The 21,836-nt window shown below is 48.8% G+C and overlaps 1 protein-coding gene across 5 annotated transcripts in view; it reads left to right on the forward strand.

Moving 5' to 3' along the window:
* LOC105890945 (spectrin beta chain, non-erythrocytic 1) overlaps window positions 1-21,836 on the forward strand; it is a 72,673-nt gene that overhangs the window by 45,742 nt on the left and 5,095 nt on the right. For 4 of the 5 annotated variants that reach the window (XM_031579127.2, XM_031579125.1, XM_031579126.2 and 1 more), the window contains 27 exons: window positions 190-270; window positions 401-516; window positions 1,766-1,878; window positions 2,098-2,285; window positions 2,601-2,718; window positions 3,100-3,258; window positions 5,220-5,522; window positions 5,987-6,140; window positions 6,559-7,429; window positions 8,335-8,472; window positions 8,586-9,342; window positions 9,862-10,064; window positions 10,358-10,448; window positions 11,208-11,354; window positions 11,717-11,980; window positions 14,014-14,238; window positions 14,835-14,924; window positions 15,231-15,509; window positions 16,485-16,615; window positions 16,882-17,086; window positions 17,405-17,779; window positions 18,115-18,359; window positions 19,138-19,276; window positions 19,634-19,718; window positions 20,262-20,458; window positions 20,793-20,911; window positions 21,159-21,213. In XM_031579127.2, coding sequence (XP_031434987.1) covers window positions 190-270; window positions 401-516; window positions 1,766-1,878; window positions 2,098-2,285; window positions 2,601-2,718; window positions 3,100-3,258; window positions 5,220-5,522; window positions 5,987-6,140; window positions 6,559-7,429; window positions 8,335-8,472; window positions 8,586-9,342; window positions 9,862-10,064; window positions 10,358-10,448; window positions 11,208-11,354; window positions 11,717-11,980; window positions 14,014-14,238; window positions 14,835-14,924; window positions 15,231-15,509; window positions 16,485-16,615; window positions 16,882-17,086; window positions 17,405-17,779; window positions 18,115-18,359; window positions 19,138-19,276; window positions 19,634-19,718; window positions 20,262-20,458; window positions 20,793-20,911; window positions 21,159-21,213 — 5,848 coding nt within the window. Of the gene's footprint in view, window positions 1-189; window positions 271-400; window positions 517-1,765; window positions 1,879-2,097; window positions 2,286-2,600; window positions 2,719-3,099; window positions 3,259-3,507; window positions 3,567-5,219; window positions 5,523-5,986; window positions 6,141-6,558; window positions 7,430-8,334; window positions 8,473-8,585; window positions 9,343-9,861; window positions 10,065-10,357; window positions 10,449-11,207; window positions 11,355-11,716; window positions 11,981-14,013; window positions 14,239-14,834; window positions 14,925-15,230; window positions 15,510-16,484; window positions 16,616-16,881; window positions 17,087-17,404; window positions 17,780-18,114; window positions 18,360-19,137; window positions 19,277-19,633; window positions 19,719-20,261; window positions 20,459-20,792; window positions 20,912-21,158; window positions 21,214-21,836 lie in introns of those variants that run through there. The other variant, XM_031579128.1, reaches the window with a different exon arrangement.

A 21,836-nucleotide genomic window follows, 5' to 3' on the forward strand; every position in this document is an offset into this window, starting at 1 on the left:
GGACACCCACTCACTCACACACACACATTCACACACAGCCGTTCATGGTTCAAGATGAGAAAGTTCTGCATGGCTCTCTATGAAGACCAAGTTTTTTGTTTGCTATTTTAATTCAGGATGAACAGTGAATATCTAGAAAGCCATTGTGTTATTTTGAAAATTCTCTTCAACCCTATTTTGTTCCGGCAGATACCCAAACGTCAACATCCACAATTTCAGCACCAGCTGGAGAGATGGCATGGCTTTCAACGCCCTCATCCACAAACACAGGTGCACACCATCCCCTACAGCACCCAACACCACCTCTCTCACCCACAAATACTCAAAACAGCTCTTAGAATCCATGTAACCTCTCCCACTCTCTCTCCCTCTCTCTCTTTATCTCTCTCTCTCTCTGTAGGCCCGACCTGATTGACTTTGACAAACTGAAGAAGTCCAACGCTCATCACAATCTGCAGAACGCCTTCAACCTGGCCGAGAATCACCTGGGCCTCACCATGCTCCTGGACCCCGAGGGTGAGTCCATCTGTCCACGCTCATCTGTCGGTGTTACTTCCACTGGGTTCCTCCGCCGGAACAGCGCGCTTGTTTATTCTTTGTTTACTAATTTTCAATATGGCCCCCTAACAGACTTGGGAGTTTAACCCCCTTGTTAACTGACTAAATGAGGGGGGTTAACCCACACCTCTGTATCCTAACAATTCAGAGTGAGGCCAACGGGCACCATGACAACAACAACAACAACAACTATAACAACAAGAATAAAAGGGCTAGAGGATAGGATTATTGACTTTAACAATGTTATCTTCTGTCTGGGACAAGAGAGAAGATTGTAGCTGGTTTGTGACTCCTGGCCCAGAGTTTGAGGGCTTCTCGTGTCCTACATAAGGAATTAGGACACTGCTCTTTGAGACTCGCCGAATCAGAAGCGCCCAGATAAGCTGTAATGAGAAAATGGAGACAGTCTCTGTTGTCTGCTGCTGCCACCTACAAAATGGCAGCCTGTTCCTGCCAATGCCCTCCTGGAGAAGTGGTTAACGGTGGACTTGCTGAGTCAGCTGGTTGCACCAGGGTGACACATCTATACACACACATTTGTGTCCCTCAGTGCTTTTACACTCCAGTGGCACTGAGGGGGGCCAGTTGTCAGCTGAAGAGGTCTTGGCTCCCATTTAACACCCTGGTGATAGTGTCACACAAACACACACACACACACAGGATCAGATAGACACACACATATGCACTCATAGAGGCACATACACACACATACACATGCGCGCGCACAGAGACATGTTCATACAACACATAGGCAGTTTTCAGCTGACCGCTTGTCACACAGTGGTGACATTTGGGCACCCTCACCAGCTGGGATTTTGGCCCCTGTTGGCAAGATGGAGTTGTGTCCGGGCCACAGTACAGTAGGTAGCTGAATGGCGACTACTGTATCATCATGAAAGCCCAGCATGGTTCCTCAGAAGCCTGCAGGGAGAGGAACAAAGAGGCCGAGCGTGAGAAAGCTCCAGAACATTGTTCTGCGCGAATGCAGCGGGCCTGTCCTGCAGCCGATCTCAAACGCAGCGTCGTCAAACAAAGTCCCACTGCACGTATTCCCCCTTTCCTTTTTCTGTGTCCGGATCTATGAGGAAACCAAGCCCCGGGTTGTTTTGTCTGGGGTCTGTCTCGGGGGTTACATCATGTGGACATTCAAAGCAAGACCTCCGATTCTGACCTCGGATACCTGCATGTGTTTATGTCTGTTTGGCAGATATCAGTGTGGATCACCCAGACGAGAAGTCTATCATCACCTATGTGGTCACGTACTACCACTACTTCTCCAAGATGAAGGCCCTGAAGGTGGAAGGCAAGCGTATTGGAAAGGTGAGAGAGTTCATTGGAGTTCCTTTGGGTGTCCGTATGGAAAAGAGATTAGCCTCCTGCTGTTCCCTAATCAGTTTTACCCAATTTTACCTGAAGTCTGCTCCCATATCCATGATTCAGGCCATTGAAACCTGTTACATGAATCACATTTGTTAATGATCATGAACGATGAATTGCCGATTGCCGCTGTCCAGACCCAGACACTCTCACTGTTTTTAGGTGCTGGAGAACGCCATTGAGGCGGAGAAAATGGTCGAGAAGTACGAGTCTCTGGCCTCAGACCTGCTGGAGTGGATCGAGCAGACAATCATTATCCTCAACAATCGCAAGTTTGCCAACTCTCTGGTGGGCGTCCAGCAGCAGCTCCAGGCCTTCAACACCTACCGCACCGCTGAGAAGCCCCCAAAGTGAGCACCGCTGCTTTCCAACATGGAGAGCATTTCACCCCTCTGTTCCCTCACACCGCATACTCTGTCGCCTCTTCTCTGTTTGTACACGGTCTAAATGCAGTCCTAGATAGAATTAGTTACATTGTGCCTATGCATGCAGATGTACATAGTACTATACACAAGTGTAGCACTCCACAGGGTCCACACAAATTACTATCAGGAAGGATTAGTGCAGGATGCAGGTTTGTTAAATGAGGTCCCTCTCGCATGGAATCTGAGCTGTTTGTTGTCAAATTCTCAGACAAACTGGATTATTTCTTATCCTTTCGGTAGGTTTACAGAGAAGGGCAACCTGGAAGTGCTTCTCTTCACAATCCAGAGCAAGATGCGCGCCAACAATCAGAAAGTCTACATGCCACGAGAGGGCAAACTCATATCAGACATCAACAAGGTGAGTGTGAAAGTCTACAAGCCACGAGAGGGCAAACTCGTATCAAACTCATATCAAACTCATATCAAACTCATATCAAACTCATATCAACAAGGTAAGCGGGCCTGAAAGACTTTTCAGTAATTTCCCAAAGCAAAGAGTTTGCAAAAGTGGACTGTGCTTTTGCACTCAGTGTATAGGTAATCTGGTTTTATTAACTATGTCCTGTTTAATAATACTAATCCTATCCTTCAGTAGTCCACCGGGAGGTCTGGGTTGTTCAAGCAGCCTGGGTGATCTATTCAAATTATTAGATAGAACTGGTATGGAAAGGGGGGGACAGGGCTGTGTTTGAGCGGGGTGGGGTTGTTTTTGAGTGACGGATATGTGGTTGGTCCTCAGGCCTGGGAGCGTCTGGAGAAGGCCGAGCATGAGCGGGAGCTGGCTCTGAGGACGGAGCTCATTCGTCAGGAGAAACTGGAGCAGCTCGCCCGCCGCTTCGACCGCAAGGCAGCCATGAGAGAGACCTGGCTGAGTGAGAACCAGCGCCTCGTCTCACAGGTATAACACATATAAGCACACACAGACACACACAGACACACACAGACACACACAGACACACACAGACACACACAGACACACACAGACACACACAGACACACACAGACACACACAGACACACAAGAGAGACCTGGCTGAGTGAGAACCAGCGCCTCGTCTCACAGGTATAACACATATAAGCACACACAGACACACACAGACACACACAGACACACACAGACACACACAGACACACACAGACACACACAGACACACACAGACACACAAGAGAGACCTGGCTGAGTGAGAACCAGCGCCTCGTCTCACAGGTATAACACATATAAGCACACACACCCTCTCATCCTCACAGAAATACACATTAAAAGCTTGAAAAAAGAGAAGGCCTCAATTTCTAGACTGGCTATTTTACTTTTATTAGTCCTTAGCATACCCTTGTGGTCACATAGAGAAATGAAACCCTTCAATTACTCTGAGCTGATCTTCTTTTTTTTTACTTCCCTGTGGAAATTGAAAATAGAACTCAAATATTCTCCTCTTCCAGGAATGCTTCATTTTAGAACTCTAGAAATAACCTGAGGTCACATAATTCCATTAGCAAATGTCTGCACTAAGTGGCCTTGGCCAAGACATACAATTCAGCCCTTCCCAGACTATAAGCATGTAGGAGATGCTGGTGGAAATCACCCAAGAATAACTTGGATCACAGAGGATACCCCAGTGATGAGGTGGGGGGGGGGGGGGCACAAACGGCTCTTTACCGAAGCTATGACCTAAGCACACAACACTGTAATGAGGCCTGTTCACTGATTTCCTGTGTTCAATTTCCTTGGTCTTGTGAAAGAGTACATTTCACAGTACAGCTGTGCTATGAATCACTTCAGACAGGTGCTTATTCTAACTATACAGTAAATGTACAAAGGCTTATTGCAGATATATTTGAAATGTATAAATTAGTGCTGTCAAACGATTAAAATATTTAATCGCGATTAATCGCATTTATGTCATAGTTAACTCAAAATTAATCGCGATTAATCGCAATTTTTTATCTATTCTAAATGTCCCTTCGTTTATTTATTTTTTCTATCATTTTATTTTTATTTGAATGCCCTTATCAACATGGAAGAGTTGATTGGCTTGCTTTATGCAAATGTTTTATTTAATTGAAAACCAATATTGCCAAACAGGGTGGTACAAAATAAAATTATAAAGTGCACATTTCAGGTAAACAAGGACTCGGCCTATAGTGCAGTTAAACCATGGCTTAATATTTTCTTTTTTTCAAGTTTGCTGGGAACATAGCAGTCAGGCCTCTTATTTCAGAAACATTGAACTGTAACAGTTAGGTTACCAATAAAAGGTAAGCCTACTACTTCTTTGCTTTCAGCCAGCTGCCTGTTGACATTTTCAGACAACAGTGAAGCCTGCTTCTTTTGCACAACACAACTTTTAAAAGTAAACTTTCCATTCAGAAGCTTTTTATCATCCATTTCGCCGTATCGCACTCACCATTCACTCAAACCGTAACGTTCGCCTACTACACAGTTTGCGAGGCCAAAAATAATGTTTATCTAAAAAAAAAAAAAAAAAAAAAAAAAAAAAATCATAAAAAAAATTCGCGTTAATCTCGCGATAAAAAAATTAACGGCGTTAAAATGGGTTTGCGTTAACGCCGTTAATAACGCGTTAAACTGACAGCACTAGTATAAATGGTTATTGTGAATATACATGTTACCTTTTTTCTTGGTTTTCTTGGACCTCCACAGTATAAGGGTGGCTTACAGAGGAACAAGTGTGTACAAACAGTTTTCCTCTGCGATGAGAAAGAGTATAGAGTTAAATAGAGTTTATGTTTCTGTAATTGATCTATGATCTGTTTGTTCAGAGTTCATATCCCAACATGGCATCTTGGATCTCTGGTCACTTGTCATCCTGTGCTAACAACATCCTGTGTTTCTTGCCAGGACAACTTTGGCTTTGACCTGCAGGCCGTGGAGGCCGCCACCAAGAAGCACGAGGCCATCGAGACGGACATCTCGGCCTACGAGGAGCGCGTGCAGGCGGTGCTCTTGGTGGCCAGGGAGCTGGAGAAGGAGATCTACCACGACAACAAGCGCATCACGGCGCGCAAGGACAACGTGGTGCGGCTGTGGGAGTACCTGCTGGAGCTGCTCCGGGCCCGCAGGCAGAGGCTGGAGATGAACCTGGGCCTGCAGAAGGTCTTCCAGGAGATGCTCTACATCATGGACTGGATGGACGAGATGAAGGTGAGAAAGGGATGCACATGACGAGTAGCAGACTTTATGGGTAGATAAGAGAGGGGGGGGGGGGGGGGGGGTGGGGGGTGGTGATGGAGAAAGCTGAATTTGTGAGAGAGAGAGATGTGACAGAGAGAGAACTGGAGATGAATCTGGGCCTGCTGAGGGGCTTCCAGGAGATTCACTACATCATGGACTGAATGAATGAGATGACGGTAGGTTGGAGAGAGGGGATAGACGTGCAGAGATGGAGAGAAGAAGGGGAAGATTTGAAAAACTGAGTGTAGGTTCATACCCTTAGTCTGCTGGATCTTCCAAGAGATGAGATGAGATTGGGACACTGGATAAATGTAATTCAGTGAGATGAGATGAATTGGAAAGTGGATGAATATTATCGAATGCATTTGCATGTCATCAGTCAGTCCCAGCCAGCGTATGCAGAGAGTGCTTAAGTGCTGTGCTGTCTCCTGCAGATGCTGCTGCTGTCCCAGGACTATGGGAAGCACCTGCTGGGTGTGGAGGACCTGATGCAGAAGCACTCGCTGGTTGAGTCCGACATCGCCATCCGGGCCGACCGCGTGAAGGCTGTTAACTCCAACGCACAGAGGTTCATCCTGGACACTGAGGGTGAGTCAGCAGTCTTCAACCCAACTTATTTAGTTTGTACATGCGGTAAAACATGTATACATATAGAAATGTGTATTTACGTAGATAAAAGGTACAGTTTGTTCAGTGTGTGTGTGTGTGTGTGTAAATAACTTAAAGAAACATGCCTGAGCTAAAAGTGATTTGTAATTGATTACTAGTTAAACCTGTATAAATGTATACTATACTATATATGTACAGTATATGAGTATAAATTATTTCAAGCAAACATGCATAGGCCAAAGTTGATTGTAATTGATTACTGATTAAACACTTATGTAGTACATATTTCCAAATAAATTATATATGAATAATAGTTTTAATTGAACTTCTTTACAGTTCAGTTATGATCTTCAGATTTCTTTTGACGTTTTTGAGCTCTAATATCTCTCTCCCGCAGGATACAAACCATGCGACCCACAAGTTATCCGAGACCGCGTGTCCCACATGGAGTTCTGCTACCAGGAGCTGATTCAGCTGGCGGCAGAGCGCCGTGCCCGCCTGGAGGAGTCTCGACGCCTGTGGAAGTTCTTCTGGGAGATGGCGGAGGAGGAGGGCTGGATCCGCGAGACGGAGCAGATCATGTCGTCGGACGACTGCGGCAAGGACCTGACTTCCGTGGTGCGTCTGCTGAGCAAGCACAAGGCTCTGGAGGACGAGATGAACGGCCGCGCGGGCCGCCTGCAGCAGACGGTGAAACAGGGCCAGGAGCTGGTGGCCGCCAGCCATTTTGGCTCAGACAAGATCAGTGAGCGCATCGACGACGTGAAGGAGCAGTGGGCCGCGCTGGAGCGGCTGGCCGCCGAACGCAAGAACCGCCTGCAGGAGGCCTGCGGCATGCACCAGTTCCAGGCGGACGCCGACGACATGGACGCCTGGATGCTCGACGTGCTGCGCATCGTGTCCAGCGCCGACGTGGGCCACGACGAGTTCTCCACGCAGGCGCTCGTCAAGAAGCACAAGGACGTGGCCGAGGAGATCGCCAGCTACCGGCCCGTGCTGGACGCCCTGCACGACCAGGCCAATATCCTGCCGCCGCAGCACGCCGAGTCCAACGAGGTTAAAGGTCGCCTGGCGGGCATCGATGAGCGATATGCCGAGGTGGCGGAGCTGACAAGGCTGCGCAAGCAGGCGCTGCAGGACGCACTGGCCCTCTATAAGATGTTCAGTGAGGTGGATGCCTGCGAGGTGTGGATCGACGAGAAGGAGCTGTGGCTCAACAGCATGCAGATCCCCGAGAAGCTGGAGGACCTGGAGGTGATCCAGCACAGGTAAGGAAACAAGCAAACAAGCCAACCCACAGGCCTCATACCCCAGACCTGCTGCTCATATTACACCAGGAGAACAAAGAAGCAATCAAAATCTCTCAAGTTCCCACAAGACTTTGTGATCTAGAGAAGCCCATGGTATTTTCTCATAGCGAATTTAATTTCAAGATTCCACCAACTGATTCCACTATTTTACATTTTACAACATTGTTAAAGTATTCTGTTAGCGTCATTGGCCTAGCCTGTTAGCACTGATCTGAATGTATGGTGTGTGTGTGTGTGTGTGTGTGTGTGTGTGTGTGTGTGTGTGTGTGTGTGGCAAAAGCAGGTTTATTAAATCATTATTGCAGCTTTTTATTTGCATAATTCCCTGCCTGTGGTTTATGAAAAACTCCGCAGGCTTGAAAACTAAAGGTGGGATGTAGAACATGAAAAGGTAGTTTTTAAGCGCAACAATGGGTGAGGTAATGCCACTGGTGGGAAAATGATGTCTGTAATTTACTTTGGCGCACAGGAACCAAGCCCATTGTACATTTTTACAACCAATAAATGTAAAGTATCTGTTCTGTAGCAGCATGTTTACCCCCCCCCCCCCCCCCCCCCCCCTGCCCCCCTCGGAAACTGCTTTGGTCAGCAGCACGGTAGCCTGTTCACTGTTGCCGTGGAGTGTTGCCCTCAGGGGATTGCTCCTTTCCCACAGTGTTTACACGCAGTGCAGCACATGGACTGCATCCCAGGCTTTCCATCTGCCCGTGTTAAATTTTGTTTTCCCATCACCGTTTAGTGAAAAACCAAGCTGTACATGTTTGAACTGACCTCACCACTCTATGGTCCTTGGTGACTCCGTTCTGCTGTTTAACCCTCTCCTGACGTCTGTGCCTGTGTCTGTGTATGTGTCTGTGTGGCAGGTTCGAGAGCCTGGAGCCAGAGATGAACAACCAGGCCTCTCGCGTGGCGGTGGTTAACCAGATTGCCAGACAGCTGATCCACAGTGGCCACCCGAGCGAGAAGGAGATCAAAGCCAAGCAGGATAAACTCAACACCAGGTAATCCCCTCATTCTCCTCACTGGTGGAGCACCAGGAGAACGAAATGCTTTATTATGCTATTATCCGGCTGGGAGGCATCAGAGAGAAATGTTTCTGTCGTCTCGATTTAAGGTGGAGCCAGTTCCGAGACCTGGTGGACCAGAAGAAGGACTCGCTCAACTCTGCGCTGGGTGTGCAGAACTACCACCTGGAGTGCAACGAGACCAAGTCGTGGATCCGCGAGAAGACCAAGGTGATCGAGTCCACTCAGGACCTGGGCAACGACCTGGCCGGCGTGATGTCGCTGCAGCGTAAGCTGACGGGCATGGAGCGCGACCTGGCCGCCATCGAGGACAAGCTGGGCGACCTGGGCAAGGAAGCCGAGCGGCTGGCGGACGAGCACCCCGACCAGGCGCCGGGCATCAAGGGCAGCCTGGGTGAGATCAACGAGGTGTGGGACGACATGAAGGGCACGCTGCGTGCCCGTGAGGAGTCGCTGGGCGAGTCGTCCAAGCTGCAGCAGTTCCTGCGCGACCTGGACGACTTCCAGGCGTGGCTGTCGCGCACGCAGACGGCCATCGCGTCCGACGACATTCCCAACACCCTCGCCGAGGCCGAGAAGCTGCTGACGCAGCACGAGGGCATCAAGAACGAGATCCACAACTACGAGGAGGACTACCAGAAGATGCGCGACATGGGCGAGATGGTGACGCAGGGCCAGACGGACGCCCAGTACATGTTCCTCAGGCAGAGGCTGCAGGCGCTCGACACCGGCTGGAACGAGCTGCACAAGATGTGGGAGAACCGGCAGAACATCCTGTCCCAGTCCCACGCCTACCAGCTGTTCCTCAGGGACACCAAGCAGGCCGAGGCCTTCCTCAACAACCAGGTAAGACTGACATGGAGCAGTAGTTACTGGACTAAATATCCATCTGGACCAATAAAGTATCTATCTATCGATTAATTAAATGTCTTTATATACAAATCAGTCAACCTCTTTTGGTCCTCTATTGCACAGTATGTGTAAGTGGGACGAACTGCCTAGTACCCTGAGGGCAGCCTTATCAGTTTGACGCTATAAAAGCCGACAAGGCTTTCCAGATCTCTGTGTGGGGAGAGGAGCTGGACTCTGTTGCTTGTCCAGAATGGCTTTTAAATTGCATTTAAAGCCACCAGTCGCAGAGTTTCTATAGTGACATGAAGATGGAGATAAGTGTTTATTTTAGCAAAGGGAACACACTCTGATGTCCAGACAGAAGACCTGTGTACTCACCCTATCACTGTCAACTGGGGGTTTTGGTGTGACTTCATGGTTTGGTCTCTTCTTGACAGACTGTCCTCCCCCTCTCTCTCCCCGTCCTCTCTCTCTCTTCTTCCTCTCTCTTCTTCATCTCTCTCTGTCCTGCAGGAGTATGTGTTGGCCCACACAGAGATGCCCACCACTCTGGAGGCCGCCGAGGGAGCCATCAAGAAGCAGGAGGACTTCATGACCACCATGGACGCCAACGAGGAGAAGATCAACGCGGTGGTGGAGACGGGCCGCCGGCTGGTGAGCGACGGCAACACCAGCGCCGACCGCATCCAAGAGAAGGTGGACACCATCGACCAGAGGTACGCCCCAGCATCCCTGCCTCGGTGCTGGCGGATTAGCATGAGACACATGGCTACCGTGTTTGACCTAGTAGTACTTTCGTAAGCCAGGTACTGTTTATCAGTGTTGTAATCAGTGGTAGTGACCTCCCATTCATATCATATGAGACGTCCACGAGACATTTTTTTCTATTTCCCATCTCCCATCCATATGTGATGTACTATAAGACCTCCGGAAGACATTTTAATTTTATGTGCCGTTCTTACTGAGTTAAGCTGTGTTTAGTCAAAGTCTTTTCTGTGTGTGTTTGTAGGCACAAGAAGAACCGTGAGGCAGCCAGTGCGCTCCTGGCGAAACTCAAGGACAACAGAGACCTCCAGAGGTTCCTGCAGGACTGCCAGGAGGTAAACTCTCTCGCCACCTCTGTCTCTCTATCTGTCTCTCACTACCTCTCTCTCTCTCTCGCCACCTCACTCTCCTCACATGGCCAATAGTCGTCCAGAACCATCAAACAGTTTTACTTTTGATCAAGCAACCTCCTTTAGATCAGCTACATGTAGGCATTGATGACTGATTCTGTGCAGTGCCAAATTAATATATATTCAGTTCGGCACCCAAACATTTTAGAATGCTTTAGTCCATGGCTTAATATGTGAAGGCAGTGACAGGGCTTATGAAGAGAATCACACCATGCATAATGTAGTAGTTGTAATGTCTGGTGAGAATACTCCAGATCTTGGAGTTTGTATAGTGATGTTGATTTAGTGTTGTGGTGCTATAATGAAATAGCATGTTGAAGGAGGGATTGCTGCATTTCTACATTTATTTTCATCACTTGGTTGTTTCTTTAGAGAGCACAATTCTGTTAAAAGATTAATACCACTAGCTGCTGCCTTCAACAACACTCAGGATGTCTCTGAGGGCTTTTCAGTCTACAGGCGCACACACCACAGACACCACACACACACACACACACACACACACACACACACACACACACACACACACACACACACAATCTGGCCCCTGTGGACAGTGATACGGTGCAACAGCAATTAGTGTGAGTCCACAGTGTCAACGGTGCGTGGATATATGTTGGTGTGTATGTGTGTGTGTGTCTCCGAGTGTAATGCACTAATTGCCACTCTGGTGTGTGTGTTCAGCTGTCCTTGTGGAGCAGTGAGAAGATGCTCACGGCACAAGACATGTCGTACGATGAGGCGCGCAACCTGCACAGCAAGTGGCTCAAGCACCAGGCCTTCATGGCTGAGCTGCAGTCCAACAAGGAGTGGCTGGACAAGATCGAGAAGGTCAGCAAACCAGCATTCATTTAGTTTAAGTTTGAGGTATTTAGCAGACGCTTTTCCAAAGCCACTTATAAAACCTATTGGGGAGAAAAAAATTAAAATCTATCTGAACTGTGCTTTGTGCACTGTGCTCCTCCTTTGTGCACTATGTGTGCATAGTATGAAAGTGTGTTTTTAGTTCTCAAATGCAGCCGGAAACAAAATACTGATCCTGGAACGCCTCGACCAATCCAGCTTCTCATTTAGATGTTTGTTGTGCCCCCCCTATAGTATGTATTCAGAAACAAAGTAAACTCGTCTGTTTCCATCCCCCGGTCTACAGTATGTACTGACCTTGTCTGTCCACGTCTCTCGTTCTCGTGAAGGACGGGACTGCTCTGGTGGCGGAGAAGCCAGAGACGGAGCCGGTGGTGAAGGAGAAGCTGGGCATGCTGAAGAAGCAGTGGGCCGACCTGGAGTCCACCACGCAGACCAAAGCCCAGTGCCTGTTCGACGCCAACAAGGCTGAGCTGTTCACGCAGAGCTGCGCCGACCTGGACAAGTGGCTGGTGGGCCTGGAGGGGCAGATCCAGTCGGACGACTACGGCAAGGACCTGACCAGCGTCAACATCCTGCTCAAGAAACAACAGGTGAGTCCAACTCTCTATCCTCTGTCTCACTCTCCTCCTCCTCCGCCTCCTCCTCCTCCTTTTTCCTTCTTCTCCCACTACTCCTTCTTCTTCTTCTTCTTCTTCTTCTTCTTCTTCTTCTTCTTCTTCTTCTTCTTCTTCTTCTTCTTCTTCTTCTTCTTCTTCTTCTTCTTCTTCTTCTTCTTCTTCTTCTTCTTCTTCTTCTTCTTCTTCTTCTTCTTCTTCTTCTTCTTCTTCTTCTTCTTCTTCTTCTTCTTCTTCTTCTTCTTCTTCTTCTCCTCCTCCTCCACCCGCCTCTAATATCTCTCACTCTGGGCTCCCCCAAGTGTCGTAGACTGAAACCCGTCCATGTGTAGTAACAGTGCAGGTGGCACAGGGGGTCAGCAAACAGGGTGGGCATTGCTCCCTTTGGGCTGCTTCCTCTGCCTAGTGCTGCACTGGTGTTGTCAATGACACATGACGGGAGCAGAACTTAGGCTGGGATCCAGGCTGCCTCCCTCCACCTCCATATTTTTTACTCGCTTGCTGATACAGCTGGAATGCTGAAGTTGTTGAATGTCTGTTGTGTCACAGCAACATCTTTCTGCAGGTTTATTTATTGGAAAGGTTAAAGTAGTATTTCTTTTGGGCATGTGAAATGTGTAAGACATTTACTTTAAACATATACCTGTCGGTAAAGGGCTTACTATGTCCGTATCTATTAACAGTGAGTAGTGACCATTTTTGACACTGGCATGTAGGGTGTATTGTTATTTGCCACACCCATATCATGCATTACTCTTTCTCTAGCTCACACATAAGACAGCTGTGCTAAAATGTTGAAGTGGTACATTATAACTCCCTCTAGTGTGCTGTCGATTGAATTTCATCCGTGGACTTAAAATTGTGCTGGCAGTTGTTTGTGTGTTCGGCTCAGTCTTAAGCATAGCGTATTCTTGAATCTCTCAAAAATACCCAATACAGAGGTCCTACAGTGTAACAAGCATAGCATTCGCCAATCGAGTCTCGTGCTACATTCCCACTGCATCTTCTCACCTGCTATCACCGTTCAGTGAAGCCCCATCCATTGCCGGCAGAGGAGCAGCGCAGAGAGAGAGAGATGGGAGAGAGAGATGGGAGAGAGAGATGGGAGAGAGAGAGATGGGAGAGAGAGAGATGGGAGAGATGGGAGAGAGAGAGATGATGAGAGAGATAGAGAGAGAAGGGAGGAGAGAGAGATAGAGGAGTTAGGGAGGGGAAGAGAGCGAGAGAGAGCGAAGAGTTAGGGAGATTAAGGGAGAGCGAGAGAGAAGGGAGAGCGAGAGAAGGGAGAGAGAGAGAGAGAGAAGGGAGAGGGAAAGAAAAAGAGAGAAGGAAAGAGAAAGAGAGAGAAAGGACTAAGGGAGAGGGAAATCTGTACTCGTTACATAACTACCGGCACACCCCCTCTGCCAGTTATGCAACACCCCTCTCGCCTCTGATGTAGGAGCCGGCACCATGCCTTCACACTGAGTGTGTGTGTGTGTCTGTGCGCACCACATGTGCGCATGTGCGTATATGTGTGTGTGAGGGAGAGAGAGAGAGAGAGAATCGACGGAGGGAGGGAGGGAGGGAGGGAGTGTGTGTTCCACAGAGAGTGTGGGTAAGAGAACATGCCTGCAGTGTGTGTAGGTTTGTGTGTGTATGTGTCAACATCAGGGTGAGAGAAGAGAGCCTATGGACAAAAGTGTCAGTGACTTACCATAGTGTGTGACTGAGCCCATGTCTGTAAGAGAGAGAGGTCTTACCATAGTGTGTGACTGCCCATGTCTGTAAGAGAGAGAGAGAAGTGGCTTATGGGCTGAAGCCAGATGGATATCCGTGCACATGTGACTGGATCTGTGTGAGACAGAGGAACGGAGAGTGAGGGAGGCAGGAAGCTCTTTTGGCACGTGAGCAGTGCAGCGAGTCCCAGAGCGAGAGATCTCGGGGCGTCTAGCCTCTCCTTACCTAGCATGTCCCACAGCACGCCTGTCTAACCGTGTCTCTCCCACTGCTGCCGGCGGCTGACCTAGATGCTGGAGAGCCAGGTGGACGTGCGTCAGAAGGAGGTGGAGGAGCTGCGCTCACAGGCCCAGAGGCTGCGTCAGGAGGGCAAGGACTCGGACGAGGTGGACGGGCGGCGGCGCGGCGTGGAGCAGAAGTTCCAGGGCCTGCTGGACCCGCTGAACCAGCGCAAGAGCAACCTGATGGCCTCCCGCGAGATCCACCAGTTCAACCGCGACGTGGAGGATGAGATTGTGAGTACAAACACCATTATGTGTGTTATATCGGGGTGGTGTGGGGGGGTGGGTTGTTGGTGGCGTTGGGTGTTAGAATGCTCTGCCTCTTGTACACGTGTTTCTAAATGACACTGCAAGAGGACAGAATGGAGTGTTGGCACCTTTTATAGACTGGGTTTGTGTGTTTGTTTGTGTGTGTGTGTGTGTGTGTGAGAGAGAGAGAGACACAGAGTATGTGTGTGTATGTGAGAACCCTAGGCTCTTCCTCTTCCTCCTGCTGTGGGGAGGAGCAGTTGCTGAATGTAGCTGCAGGTGCTCCTACTCACAGCCTCAGCCCTCTCAGGCTCTCATTGATGAGTCCATCTGCTCGGCGCTCAGCCTGAATCAAAGAGAAACGCCTCCTACATATGCAATGTTATTTGGGTTAAACTCCCAGTCTCCCAGTGCCAAATTAGCTTCAGAATACTGCGAGAATACTAAAGGGTGTCTTGAAGAGAATACATTTTGTACGTAATTAATATTATCTTTCCAGGCTTTGTGTTTAGGTCCGCTATGACGTTCTCCATCACTCCATCTGTTGTTTGTACTAACTGCCCCTGTGTTGCCCTCTGCAGCTCTGGGTTGAGGAGAGAATGCCACTGGCCGCGTCCACAGATCACGGCCACAACTTACAAACCGTCCAGCTTCTCATCAAGAAGAACCAGGTAAAGGCGGGTGACTCACCCTCTCTGTTGTTTGTCAGGGTTGTCTGCAGAGTCGTGTTTTTCTTTATTGTCTCAGTTGCCCACGTGCTCCAGGGGATTCAGGCCTTAGGCCCTGTAAAGGGTCTCGAGACATCAGTCACTATATAGAAGAATAAAAATGAATTTAATTTCATTGATTAGATTACATGCAAAACACCACTGACACGTTCAGATGGAGTATTTCTGTGTATTGGAGACGGGACATTTGTGCTGAAGCTAAAATGACAAACAATAAAATGACTCACCCGACTCTTGTCTTTTCTGCAGACCCTCCAGAAGGAGATCCAGGGCCACCAGCCACGCTACGACGACATCTTCGAGCGCAGCCAGATCATCGTGAAGCCGGATAGCCCCAACGGGGACGTGATCCGGCAGCGTCTGGCCGACCTGCAGCGCCTGTGGGCGCTGATCATAGAGGAGACGGGCAAGAGGCACGGGCGCCTGGAGGAGGCCCACCGGGCCCAGCAGTACTACTTCGACGCCGCAGAGGCCGAGGCCTGGATGAGCGAGCAGGAGCTCTACATGATGTCAGAGGAGAAGGCCAAGGTGAGAGAAGAGTGGAGGAAGTGTGTGTGTGCGTGTGTGTGTGTGCGTGCCTGTGTGTGCTTGCCTGTGTGCTTGCCTGTGTGTGTGTGTGTGTGTGTGTGCGTGTGTGCGTGCCTGCGTGTGTGTGTGAAAGATAGTGTTTTAGGTTTGGATTAGCAAGCAGGCGCTCTCCATGATGTCGGAAGAGACGCCAAGAGAAGAGTGGAGGGAGTGTGTTTATGCGTGTGTGTGTGTGTGTGTGTGTGTGTGAGTGTTTGCGTGCCTGCGTGTGTGTGTGTGTGTGTGAAAGATAGTGTTTTAGGTTTGGAAAAGGCGTCAGAAAAGGCGGCCAAGGTGAGGGAAGACTGTGTGTGCGTGCGTGCGTGTGTGTGCGCGCATATGTGTGTACATGTGTGTTTGCGCGTGTGTATGTGTGAAAGAGATGGAGTTTTTGGGCCAGGATAAGTGAGCAGGAGGTCTGTATGGTGACCGAGGAGAAGGCCAAGGACCAAGGTCAGGTGTGAGTTTGTGTGTGTGAGTGAGAAAGACAGAGAAGTTGCAAGGAATAGTAAAGGGCAGCAGGTGGTGATGGTCACTGGCAGACATACTCCAGACAGCAGGCACGCTGGCAGGGGTGTGAAGAGGAAGGCCGAGGGAGGCCACCGTGTGCTGGGTCACCGAGTACACACACCGGCACCATGGCTTACATCTATATGGCACTTCGGCACTCACCAGAGCACTCCGAGTGCTTGAAACAACCAACAGCTCAGACATTGTAGTGTTTGTATCTCTGCTACATGACTAGTGTGCCATTATATTAGCTTCAAGTAGCCAATTCACCTCGTCTTTCTTGCACCTCTCCAAGGGAAAGAATGCATTATAGATAGTTAACTTCTATAGTTAATTGTGCAATGTTATGCTTGATAGTCATTTGTATACATACAGAGACTGCGTGCTGTGACTGACACACTGACTGTCCCTCTGTCTCCCCTGCAGGACGAGCAGTGTTCAGTGGCCATGCTGAAGAAGCACCAGATTGTGGAGCAGGCGGTGGAGGACTACGCCGAGACGGTGCACCAGCTCTCCAAGACCAGCAGGGGACTGGTGGCAGCCGGACACCCGGAGAGGTGGGCCAGGGTTGGGCTCGGGTCAGGCCGGCGTGGGTGTGGGCGAGGCTGGGGAGGGGGAGGCAGTGCCTGGCAGATTTCCCTTAGATCTCCCTTAATCCTCCTGGGTTAACGTCTAATCCAAAAGGAGAGAGAGAGCGAGAGAGCGAGAGAGCGAGAGAGCGAGAGGGGTCAGGTTTGGGTGGCCCAAATCGTCCAGTTGTTTCAGCTCTTTAACATCTGGCCTGCGCTAATATGGTGCTGTGCTTGTTTCTACCCTCCTTCAGTGAGCGGATCAGCATGAGGCAGTCGCAGGTGGATAAGCTGTACGCGGGCCTGAAGGACCTGTCGGAGGAGAGGAGGGCCAAACTGGACGAGAGGTCCCGGCTCTTCCAGCTCAACCGCGAGGTGGACGACCTGGAGCAGTGGATCGCCGAGCGGGAGGTGGTGGCCGGGTCGCATGAGCTTGGACAAGACTACGAACACGTGACCGTACGGGGATGTCTTTGTCTTTCTCAGAAAAACACATTAAAAGCACTGCCTTAAACTAAACAATCCATTTACTGTAGCGTTTGTTTCAGTAAAGCTTTTACCATTAGAGGTAATCATTCAGTACTCAGATTTTTAGGCAGTCAAAATATATTTCTTAGCTTTTGATTTAGATTTTTGATGGTTTGTTGTTATTGTTACTGTCATCAACCCTTGTGAATCATACAGACCTCCTGTGCCTTGTGTGCATGTATGAAATTCTCTGAATTCCCATGTATGAAAAGTCCTGACTCAAGTGCCTGTGTTCTCTTTCCTCCCCAGATGCTGCAGGAGCGTTTCCGGGAGTTTGCCCGCGACACCGGAAACATTGGGCAGGAGCGCGTGGACACCGTCAACCAGATGGCAGACGAGCTCATCAACTCGGGCCACTCGGACGCGGCCACCATCGCTGAGTGGAAAGACGGGCTGAACGAGGCGTGGGCAGACCTGCTGGAGCTGATCGACACACGTACGCAGATTCTGGCCGCCTCCTACGAGCTGCACAAGTTCTACCATGACGCCAAGGAGGTGCTGGGACGCATCCTGGACAAACACAAGAAGCTTCCGGAAGAGCTCGGCCGCGACCAGAACACAGTGGAGACACTGCAGAGGATGCACACGACCTTCGAGCATGACATCCAGGCCCTAGGGACTCAGGTATGTACCTGTCCACATATATATAATATATATATATATATACATCACATACATATACTGTATGTATCACATACATTTCATACACATATATATATATAGTGTAGATTATGACAGGAATGTCTCTTATTCTACAAAATTACTTTGTGATGATCATATTTTACTAATTCCATAATACTCCTAAATTTAAGGCTTAGACCGTGAGCTACAAGCTACCTTATGAGCCATCCTAGGAATTATACTAAGATTTTGACCAAGGACGACATATTTTTACTTTATTATATTATAACCTACTTGGAATTCCGCTCTGAGGATGTCATGTTTGTTGCTCTCCGCAGGTGAAGACGCTTCAGGAAGACGCGGCAAGGCTGCAGTCGGCGTACGCAGGCGACAAGGCGGAGGACATTGCGCGGCGTGAGGGTGAGGTGCTTGAGGCGTGGCGGAGCCTTCTGGAAGCCTGCGAGGGGCGCCGCGTGCGTCTGCTGGACACCAGCGACAAGTTCCGCTTCTTCAGCATGGTGCGCGACCTCATGCTGTGGATGGAAGACGTCATTCGCCTCATCGACGCCCAGGAGAAGCCCAGGTACAACAGTGTGTGTGTGGGCGTGCGTGTGTTTTTGGATGCGTTTGCTCTGAGTTTGCTCTTTGCTGAGTCATGCTCTGCTTCAGGGGAAGCCTGTGTGTGCGCGTATGTCTGTCTTAGTCTCTCTGTGTCTGTGTGTTTGTGTGTGTGTGTGTGTGTGTGTGTGTGTGTGTGAACCTCTGTGGACACAGCTTCATGTGATGCCCTAAACAAAGCCTAGGTACACTTTAAATAGAGATCTAATGGCCGCCTTTATCAAAAGACGGTCTGTATCCAAAGAGAAGGGCATGCGTGTGTATGACTTCTGGTCTTCCTGGGAATAAGACCCTCAACCTTACCTGACAGCACCATGACCTGCTAGATGAGCTCAAAGAGCCTACAAGTGATGTTAAAAGAGAGAGAGAGAGGGAGAGACGGGAGTTTGAAAGCATAATTGCTCTTCTTCATGTCTCCCTGTGTGTGACATCGCCCCCTTGAACAGGTGACAGGTGCACTTGTAAATGCCACGCTTAGAGAAAAGATAATGAATCCTCAGCAGACAGGCAGAATAAAGAGGCCTGACAGAGGAGACAGGGAAACAAGACGTGCTGAACAATCACAGCTGAGGTGCTGCATTAACTAGAGCCAGGACGGGGATCCCAAATGTGCTTTATTAGTGGAGACATAGACCCTGTCCTCTGGGACGAAACTAATTTGTCGCCTATGCAACATGTCACTTGAGCAGAGCAGGAAGTGATGTAGCCCCATCTCAACCGCATGTGGATGTTGACGTTCTCAGGGATGTGTCGTCTGTGGAGCTCCTGATGAACAACCACCAGGGCATCAAAGCTGAGATTGACGCCCGCAACGACAGCTTCACAACCTGCATCGAGATGGGCAAAGCCCTGCTGGCACGGAAGCACTATTCATCAGAGGAGGTCTGTGACAATAGAACTCATGCCGTGTGTTCTCAAAAAGGTGGCTTTGCATGGTTTTCCACCTTGCCTTCTGTAAAAATAACATTGAAAGATAATATTTACATGACGTATTATTGTTGAAATATATATATAGCATTCGTTTTTTTTTCGTGGTTTTAGATGGTGAAAGTAGAAATCCAAAGTAATTGTTCTCTATGCATGTCTGTTGTAGAGATCTTTTCAAGCACTCTCAATGAAGTTAATATTTCATTCCGTATGTCTCTACTTTTCGTACTGGCAATGAAACTCCGATGACCTGACACAGAATGTGTGTTGCATATTTGAAATACATTTTTTGATCCTTTGATTTGTGCACAGATTAAAGAAAAGTTGCTACAGCTGACGGATAAGAGGAAAGACATGATTGACAAGTGGGAGGACAGATGGGAGTGGCTGAGACTGGGTGAATATCTCTTAAATTCTACTGCTGCCATCTGTGTTGAGTTACAGGATGTCAGGTTTAGCTCAAAGTGAAGTTAGCGAAATTAATCCCAAGTCAAGTCACATCAAGATGTGCATGTGACGGGTAGTAGTTGAAGTTTCCTGTGAGTAGTGAGTAGTCTCCTGTGAGTGTTTATATGTTGGAGAGAGTGTGTGTGTGTCTATGCATTGCACACGTGCATTTGTTTGCCAGTCGTAAGTCAAACTTGTTGGAATGTGAATTGGATTGGAGTGAATATTGAGTGTAGTGAGTGTGAATCACTGATGGTGATCCCATTGTGTTAATTTGAAATGTATTTGTACAGTCATGTGTTCTGCCTTTGCATGTGAATGTGTGTCTAGCCGGTGTGGTTTTCTCAATGCTAGACTGCATTCCTGTGTTTCCCTGCATGTTTCTGAAACAGTGTCTGGTCCTAACTGCGTGTGTCTGCGCATGCGTATGTTTATTTGCTTGTGCGTGTGTATGCGTGCGTGTGTACTCATACTCTGCCTCTCGTCTCTCCAGTGCTGGAGGTGCACCAGTTCTCACGTGACGCGGGGGTGGCGGAGGCTTGGCTGCTGGGACAGGAGCCCTACCTGGGCAGCCGTGAGATAGGCCTGAGCGTGGACGACGTGGAGAAGCTCATCAAGCGCCACGAGGCCTTCGAGAAGTCTGCTGCCACCTGGGAGGAGCGCTTCGCCGCCCTGGAGAGATTAACTACAGTGAGCGGCCACTAGAGGGAGCTGCTGTGTCCTTAAAAAAACAGCAGAGGAAAAGAGTAGAGAGACATCCTGCTGTGGTTATGTCTTCTGAAATGAGAGAGTTCTTAAAGGCCACTTTTATGATCTCCTATGATCTGGTCTATTAGCCCATTTTTATTGAAGAAGTTTATAATGAATGGTTTACCACGTTTTGAAATGCTAGCCTATAAGTTGCCACTGGGGAATTTTGTTATATCACACATCAAAAATTCACAAAAAAGTTATGGAAATTTGAAATTCTCCGAGTTTTCATTTGAGTGTGTGTGTGTGTGTGTGTGTGTGTACTGTTTATCAGATGGAGTTATTGGAAGTGAGAAGAATGCAAGAGGAAGAGGAAAAGAAGAGGCAGCCTCCACCTGAAGAGGCCCAACCCACAGAGGCCCAACCCACAGAGGCAGAATCCCCCCAGCAGAAGTGAGAAACACTACATACACACACACACACACACACAATGAAGATCTATCACTCACATCTGTAAATAAAAAGCAAATTCAATAAGCGTCTTGAAAATACCACAGATAGATGCAGTATTCTTTGTGTTTGCTTAGATATTGTAATATTTATTGCTTAAGTATTTCAATGTATTGTCAGTTGAAGTATTGTCTGCTCCTGACTCTTTGTGTGTGTCTGTGTGTCTGTGTGTGTGTGTGTCTCTCCATAGGGAGGGTGAACAGGTGTCTCAGAACGGGTTGCCAACGGAGCAGGACTCTCCCCGGGTTAGTTACCGTTCCCAAGCCTACCAAAACTACAGCCGACGAAGCGCAGGCGAGCGCAGTGGCCGAGCTGGACCATGACCCCATGACCCTTGACCCCTGACCCCAATCCCCACCCTCCTATCACCACCACCGCTTCCTCAATGCCCCTCTGTACCTCTGACATCAGAGGCCATTGGGGTGTGGTTGGGCTGATGGTTCGACCCCACAAATGCCCCTTCCAGAGCTCCCCTTTCAGTTTTAGCCCCCGTTACGCCCCCCCCCCCAGCTCACCTGTCCGTCTCATCCAAGTCCTGTCGCCTATTGGTCTTGTTTTATGTTAGCTTACTTTTACATGTGGAACGTTAGCTTGATTTGAAAATTGAAATGACTTTACAGGGGTTTAAGGTTCAAAGTAATAATGTGGCATACAAGTGTGAATTCCCCTCAAATCTAATGGCACAAAGGAATCTATGTTCTTTTATATGCTACACTCTGATGTGGGACTGCAGTCCCATTGTACCAATCTGTGCCTCATAGTTATGAATGGGGCAATCACTGTTGAGTCAACACTGATCTGTAGTTGATTGTAGATGCAAGTTGATTTATTTGTTCCTGGTTGGAGTGATTTGAGGATATATATGATG

The sequence above is a fragment of the Clupea harengus genome, chromosome 13 (genome assembly GCF_900700415.2).
Source record: "Clupea harengus chromosome 13, Ch_v2.0.2, whole genome shotgun sequence".
Taxonomy (NCBI): domain Eukaryota; kingdom Metazoa; phylum Chordata; class Actinopteri; order Clupeiformes; family Clupeidae; genus Clupea; species Clupea harengus.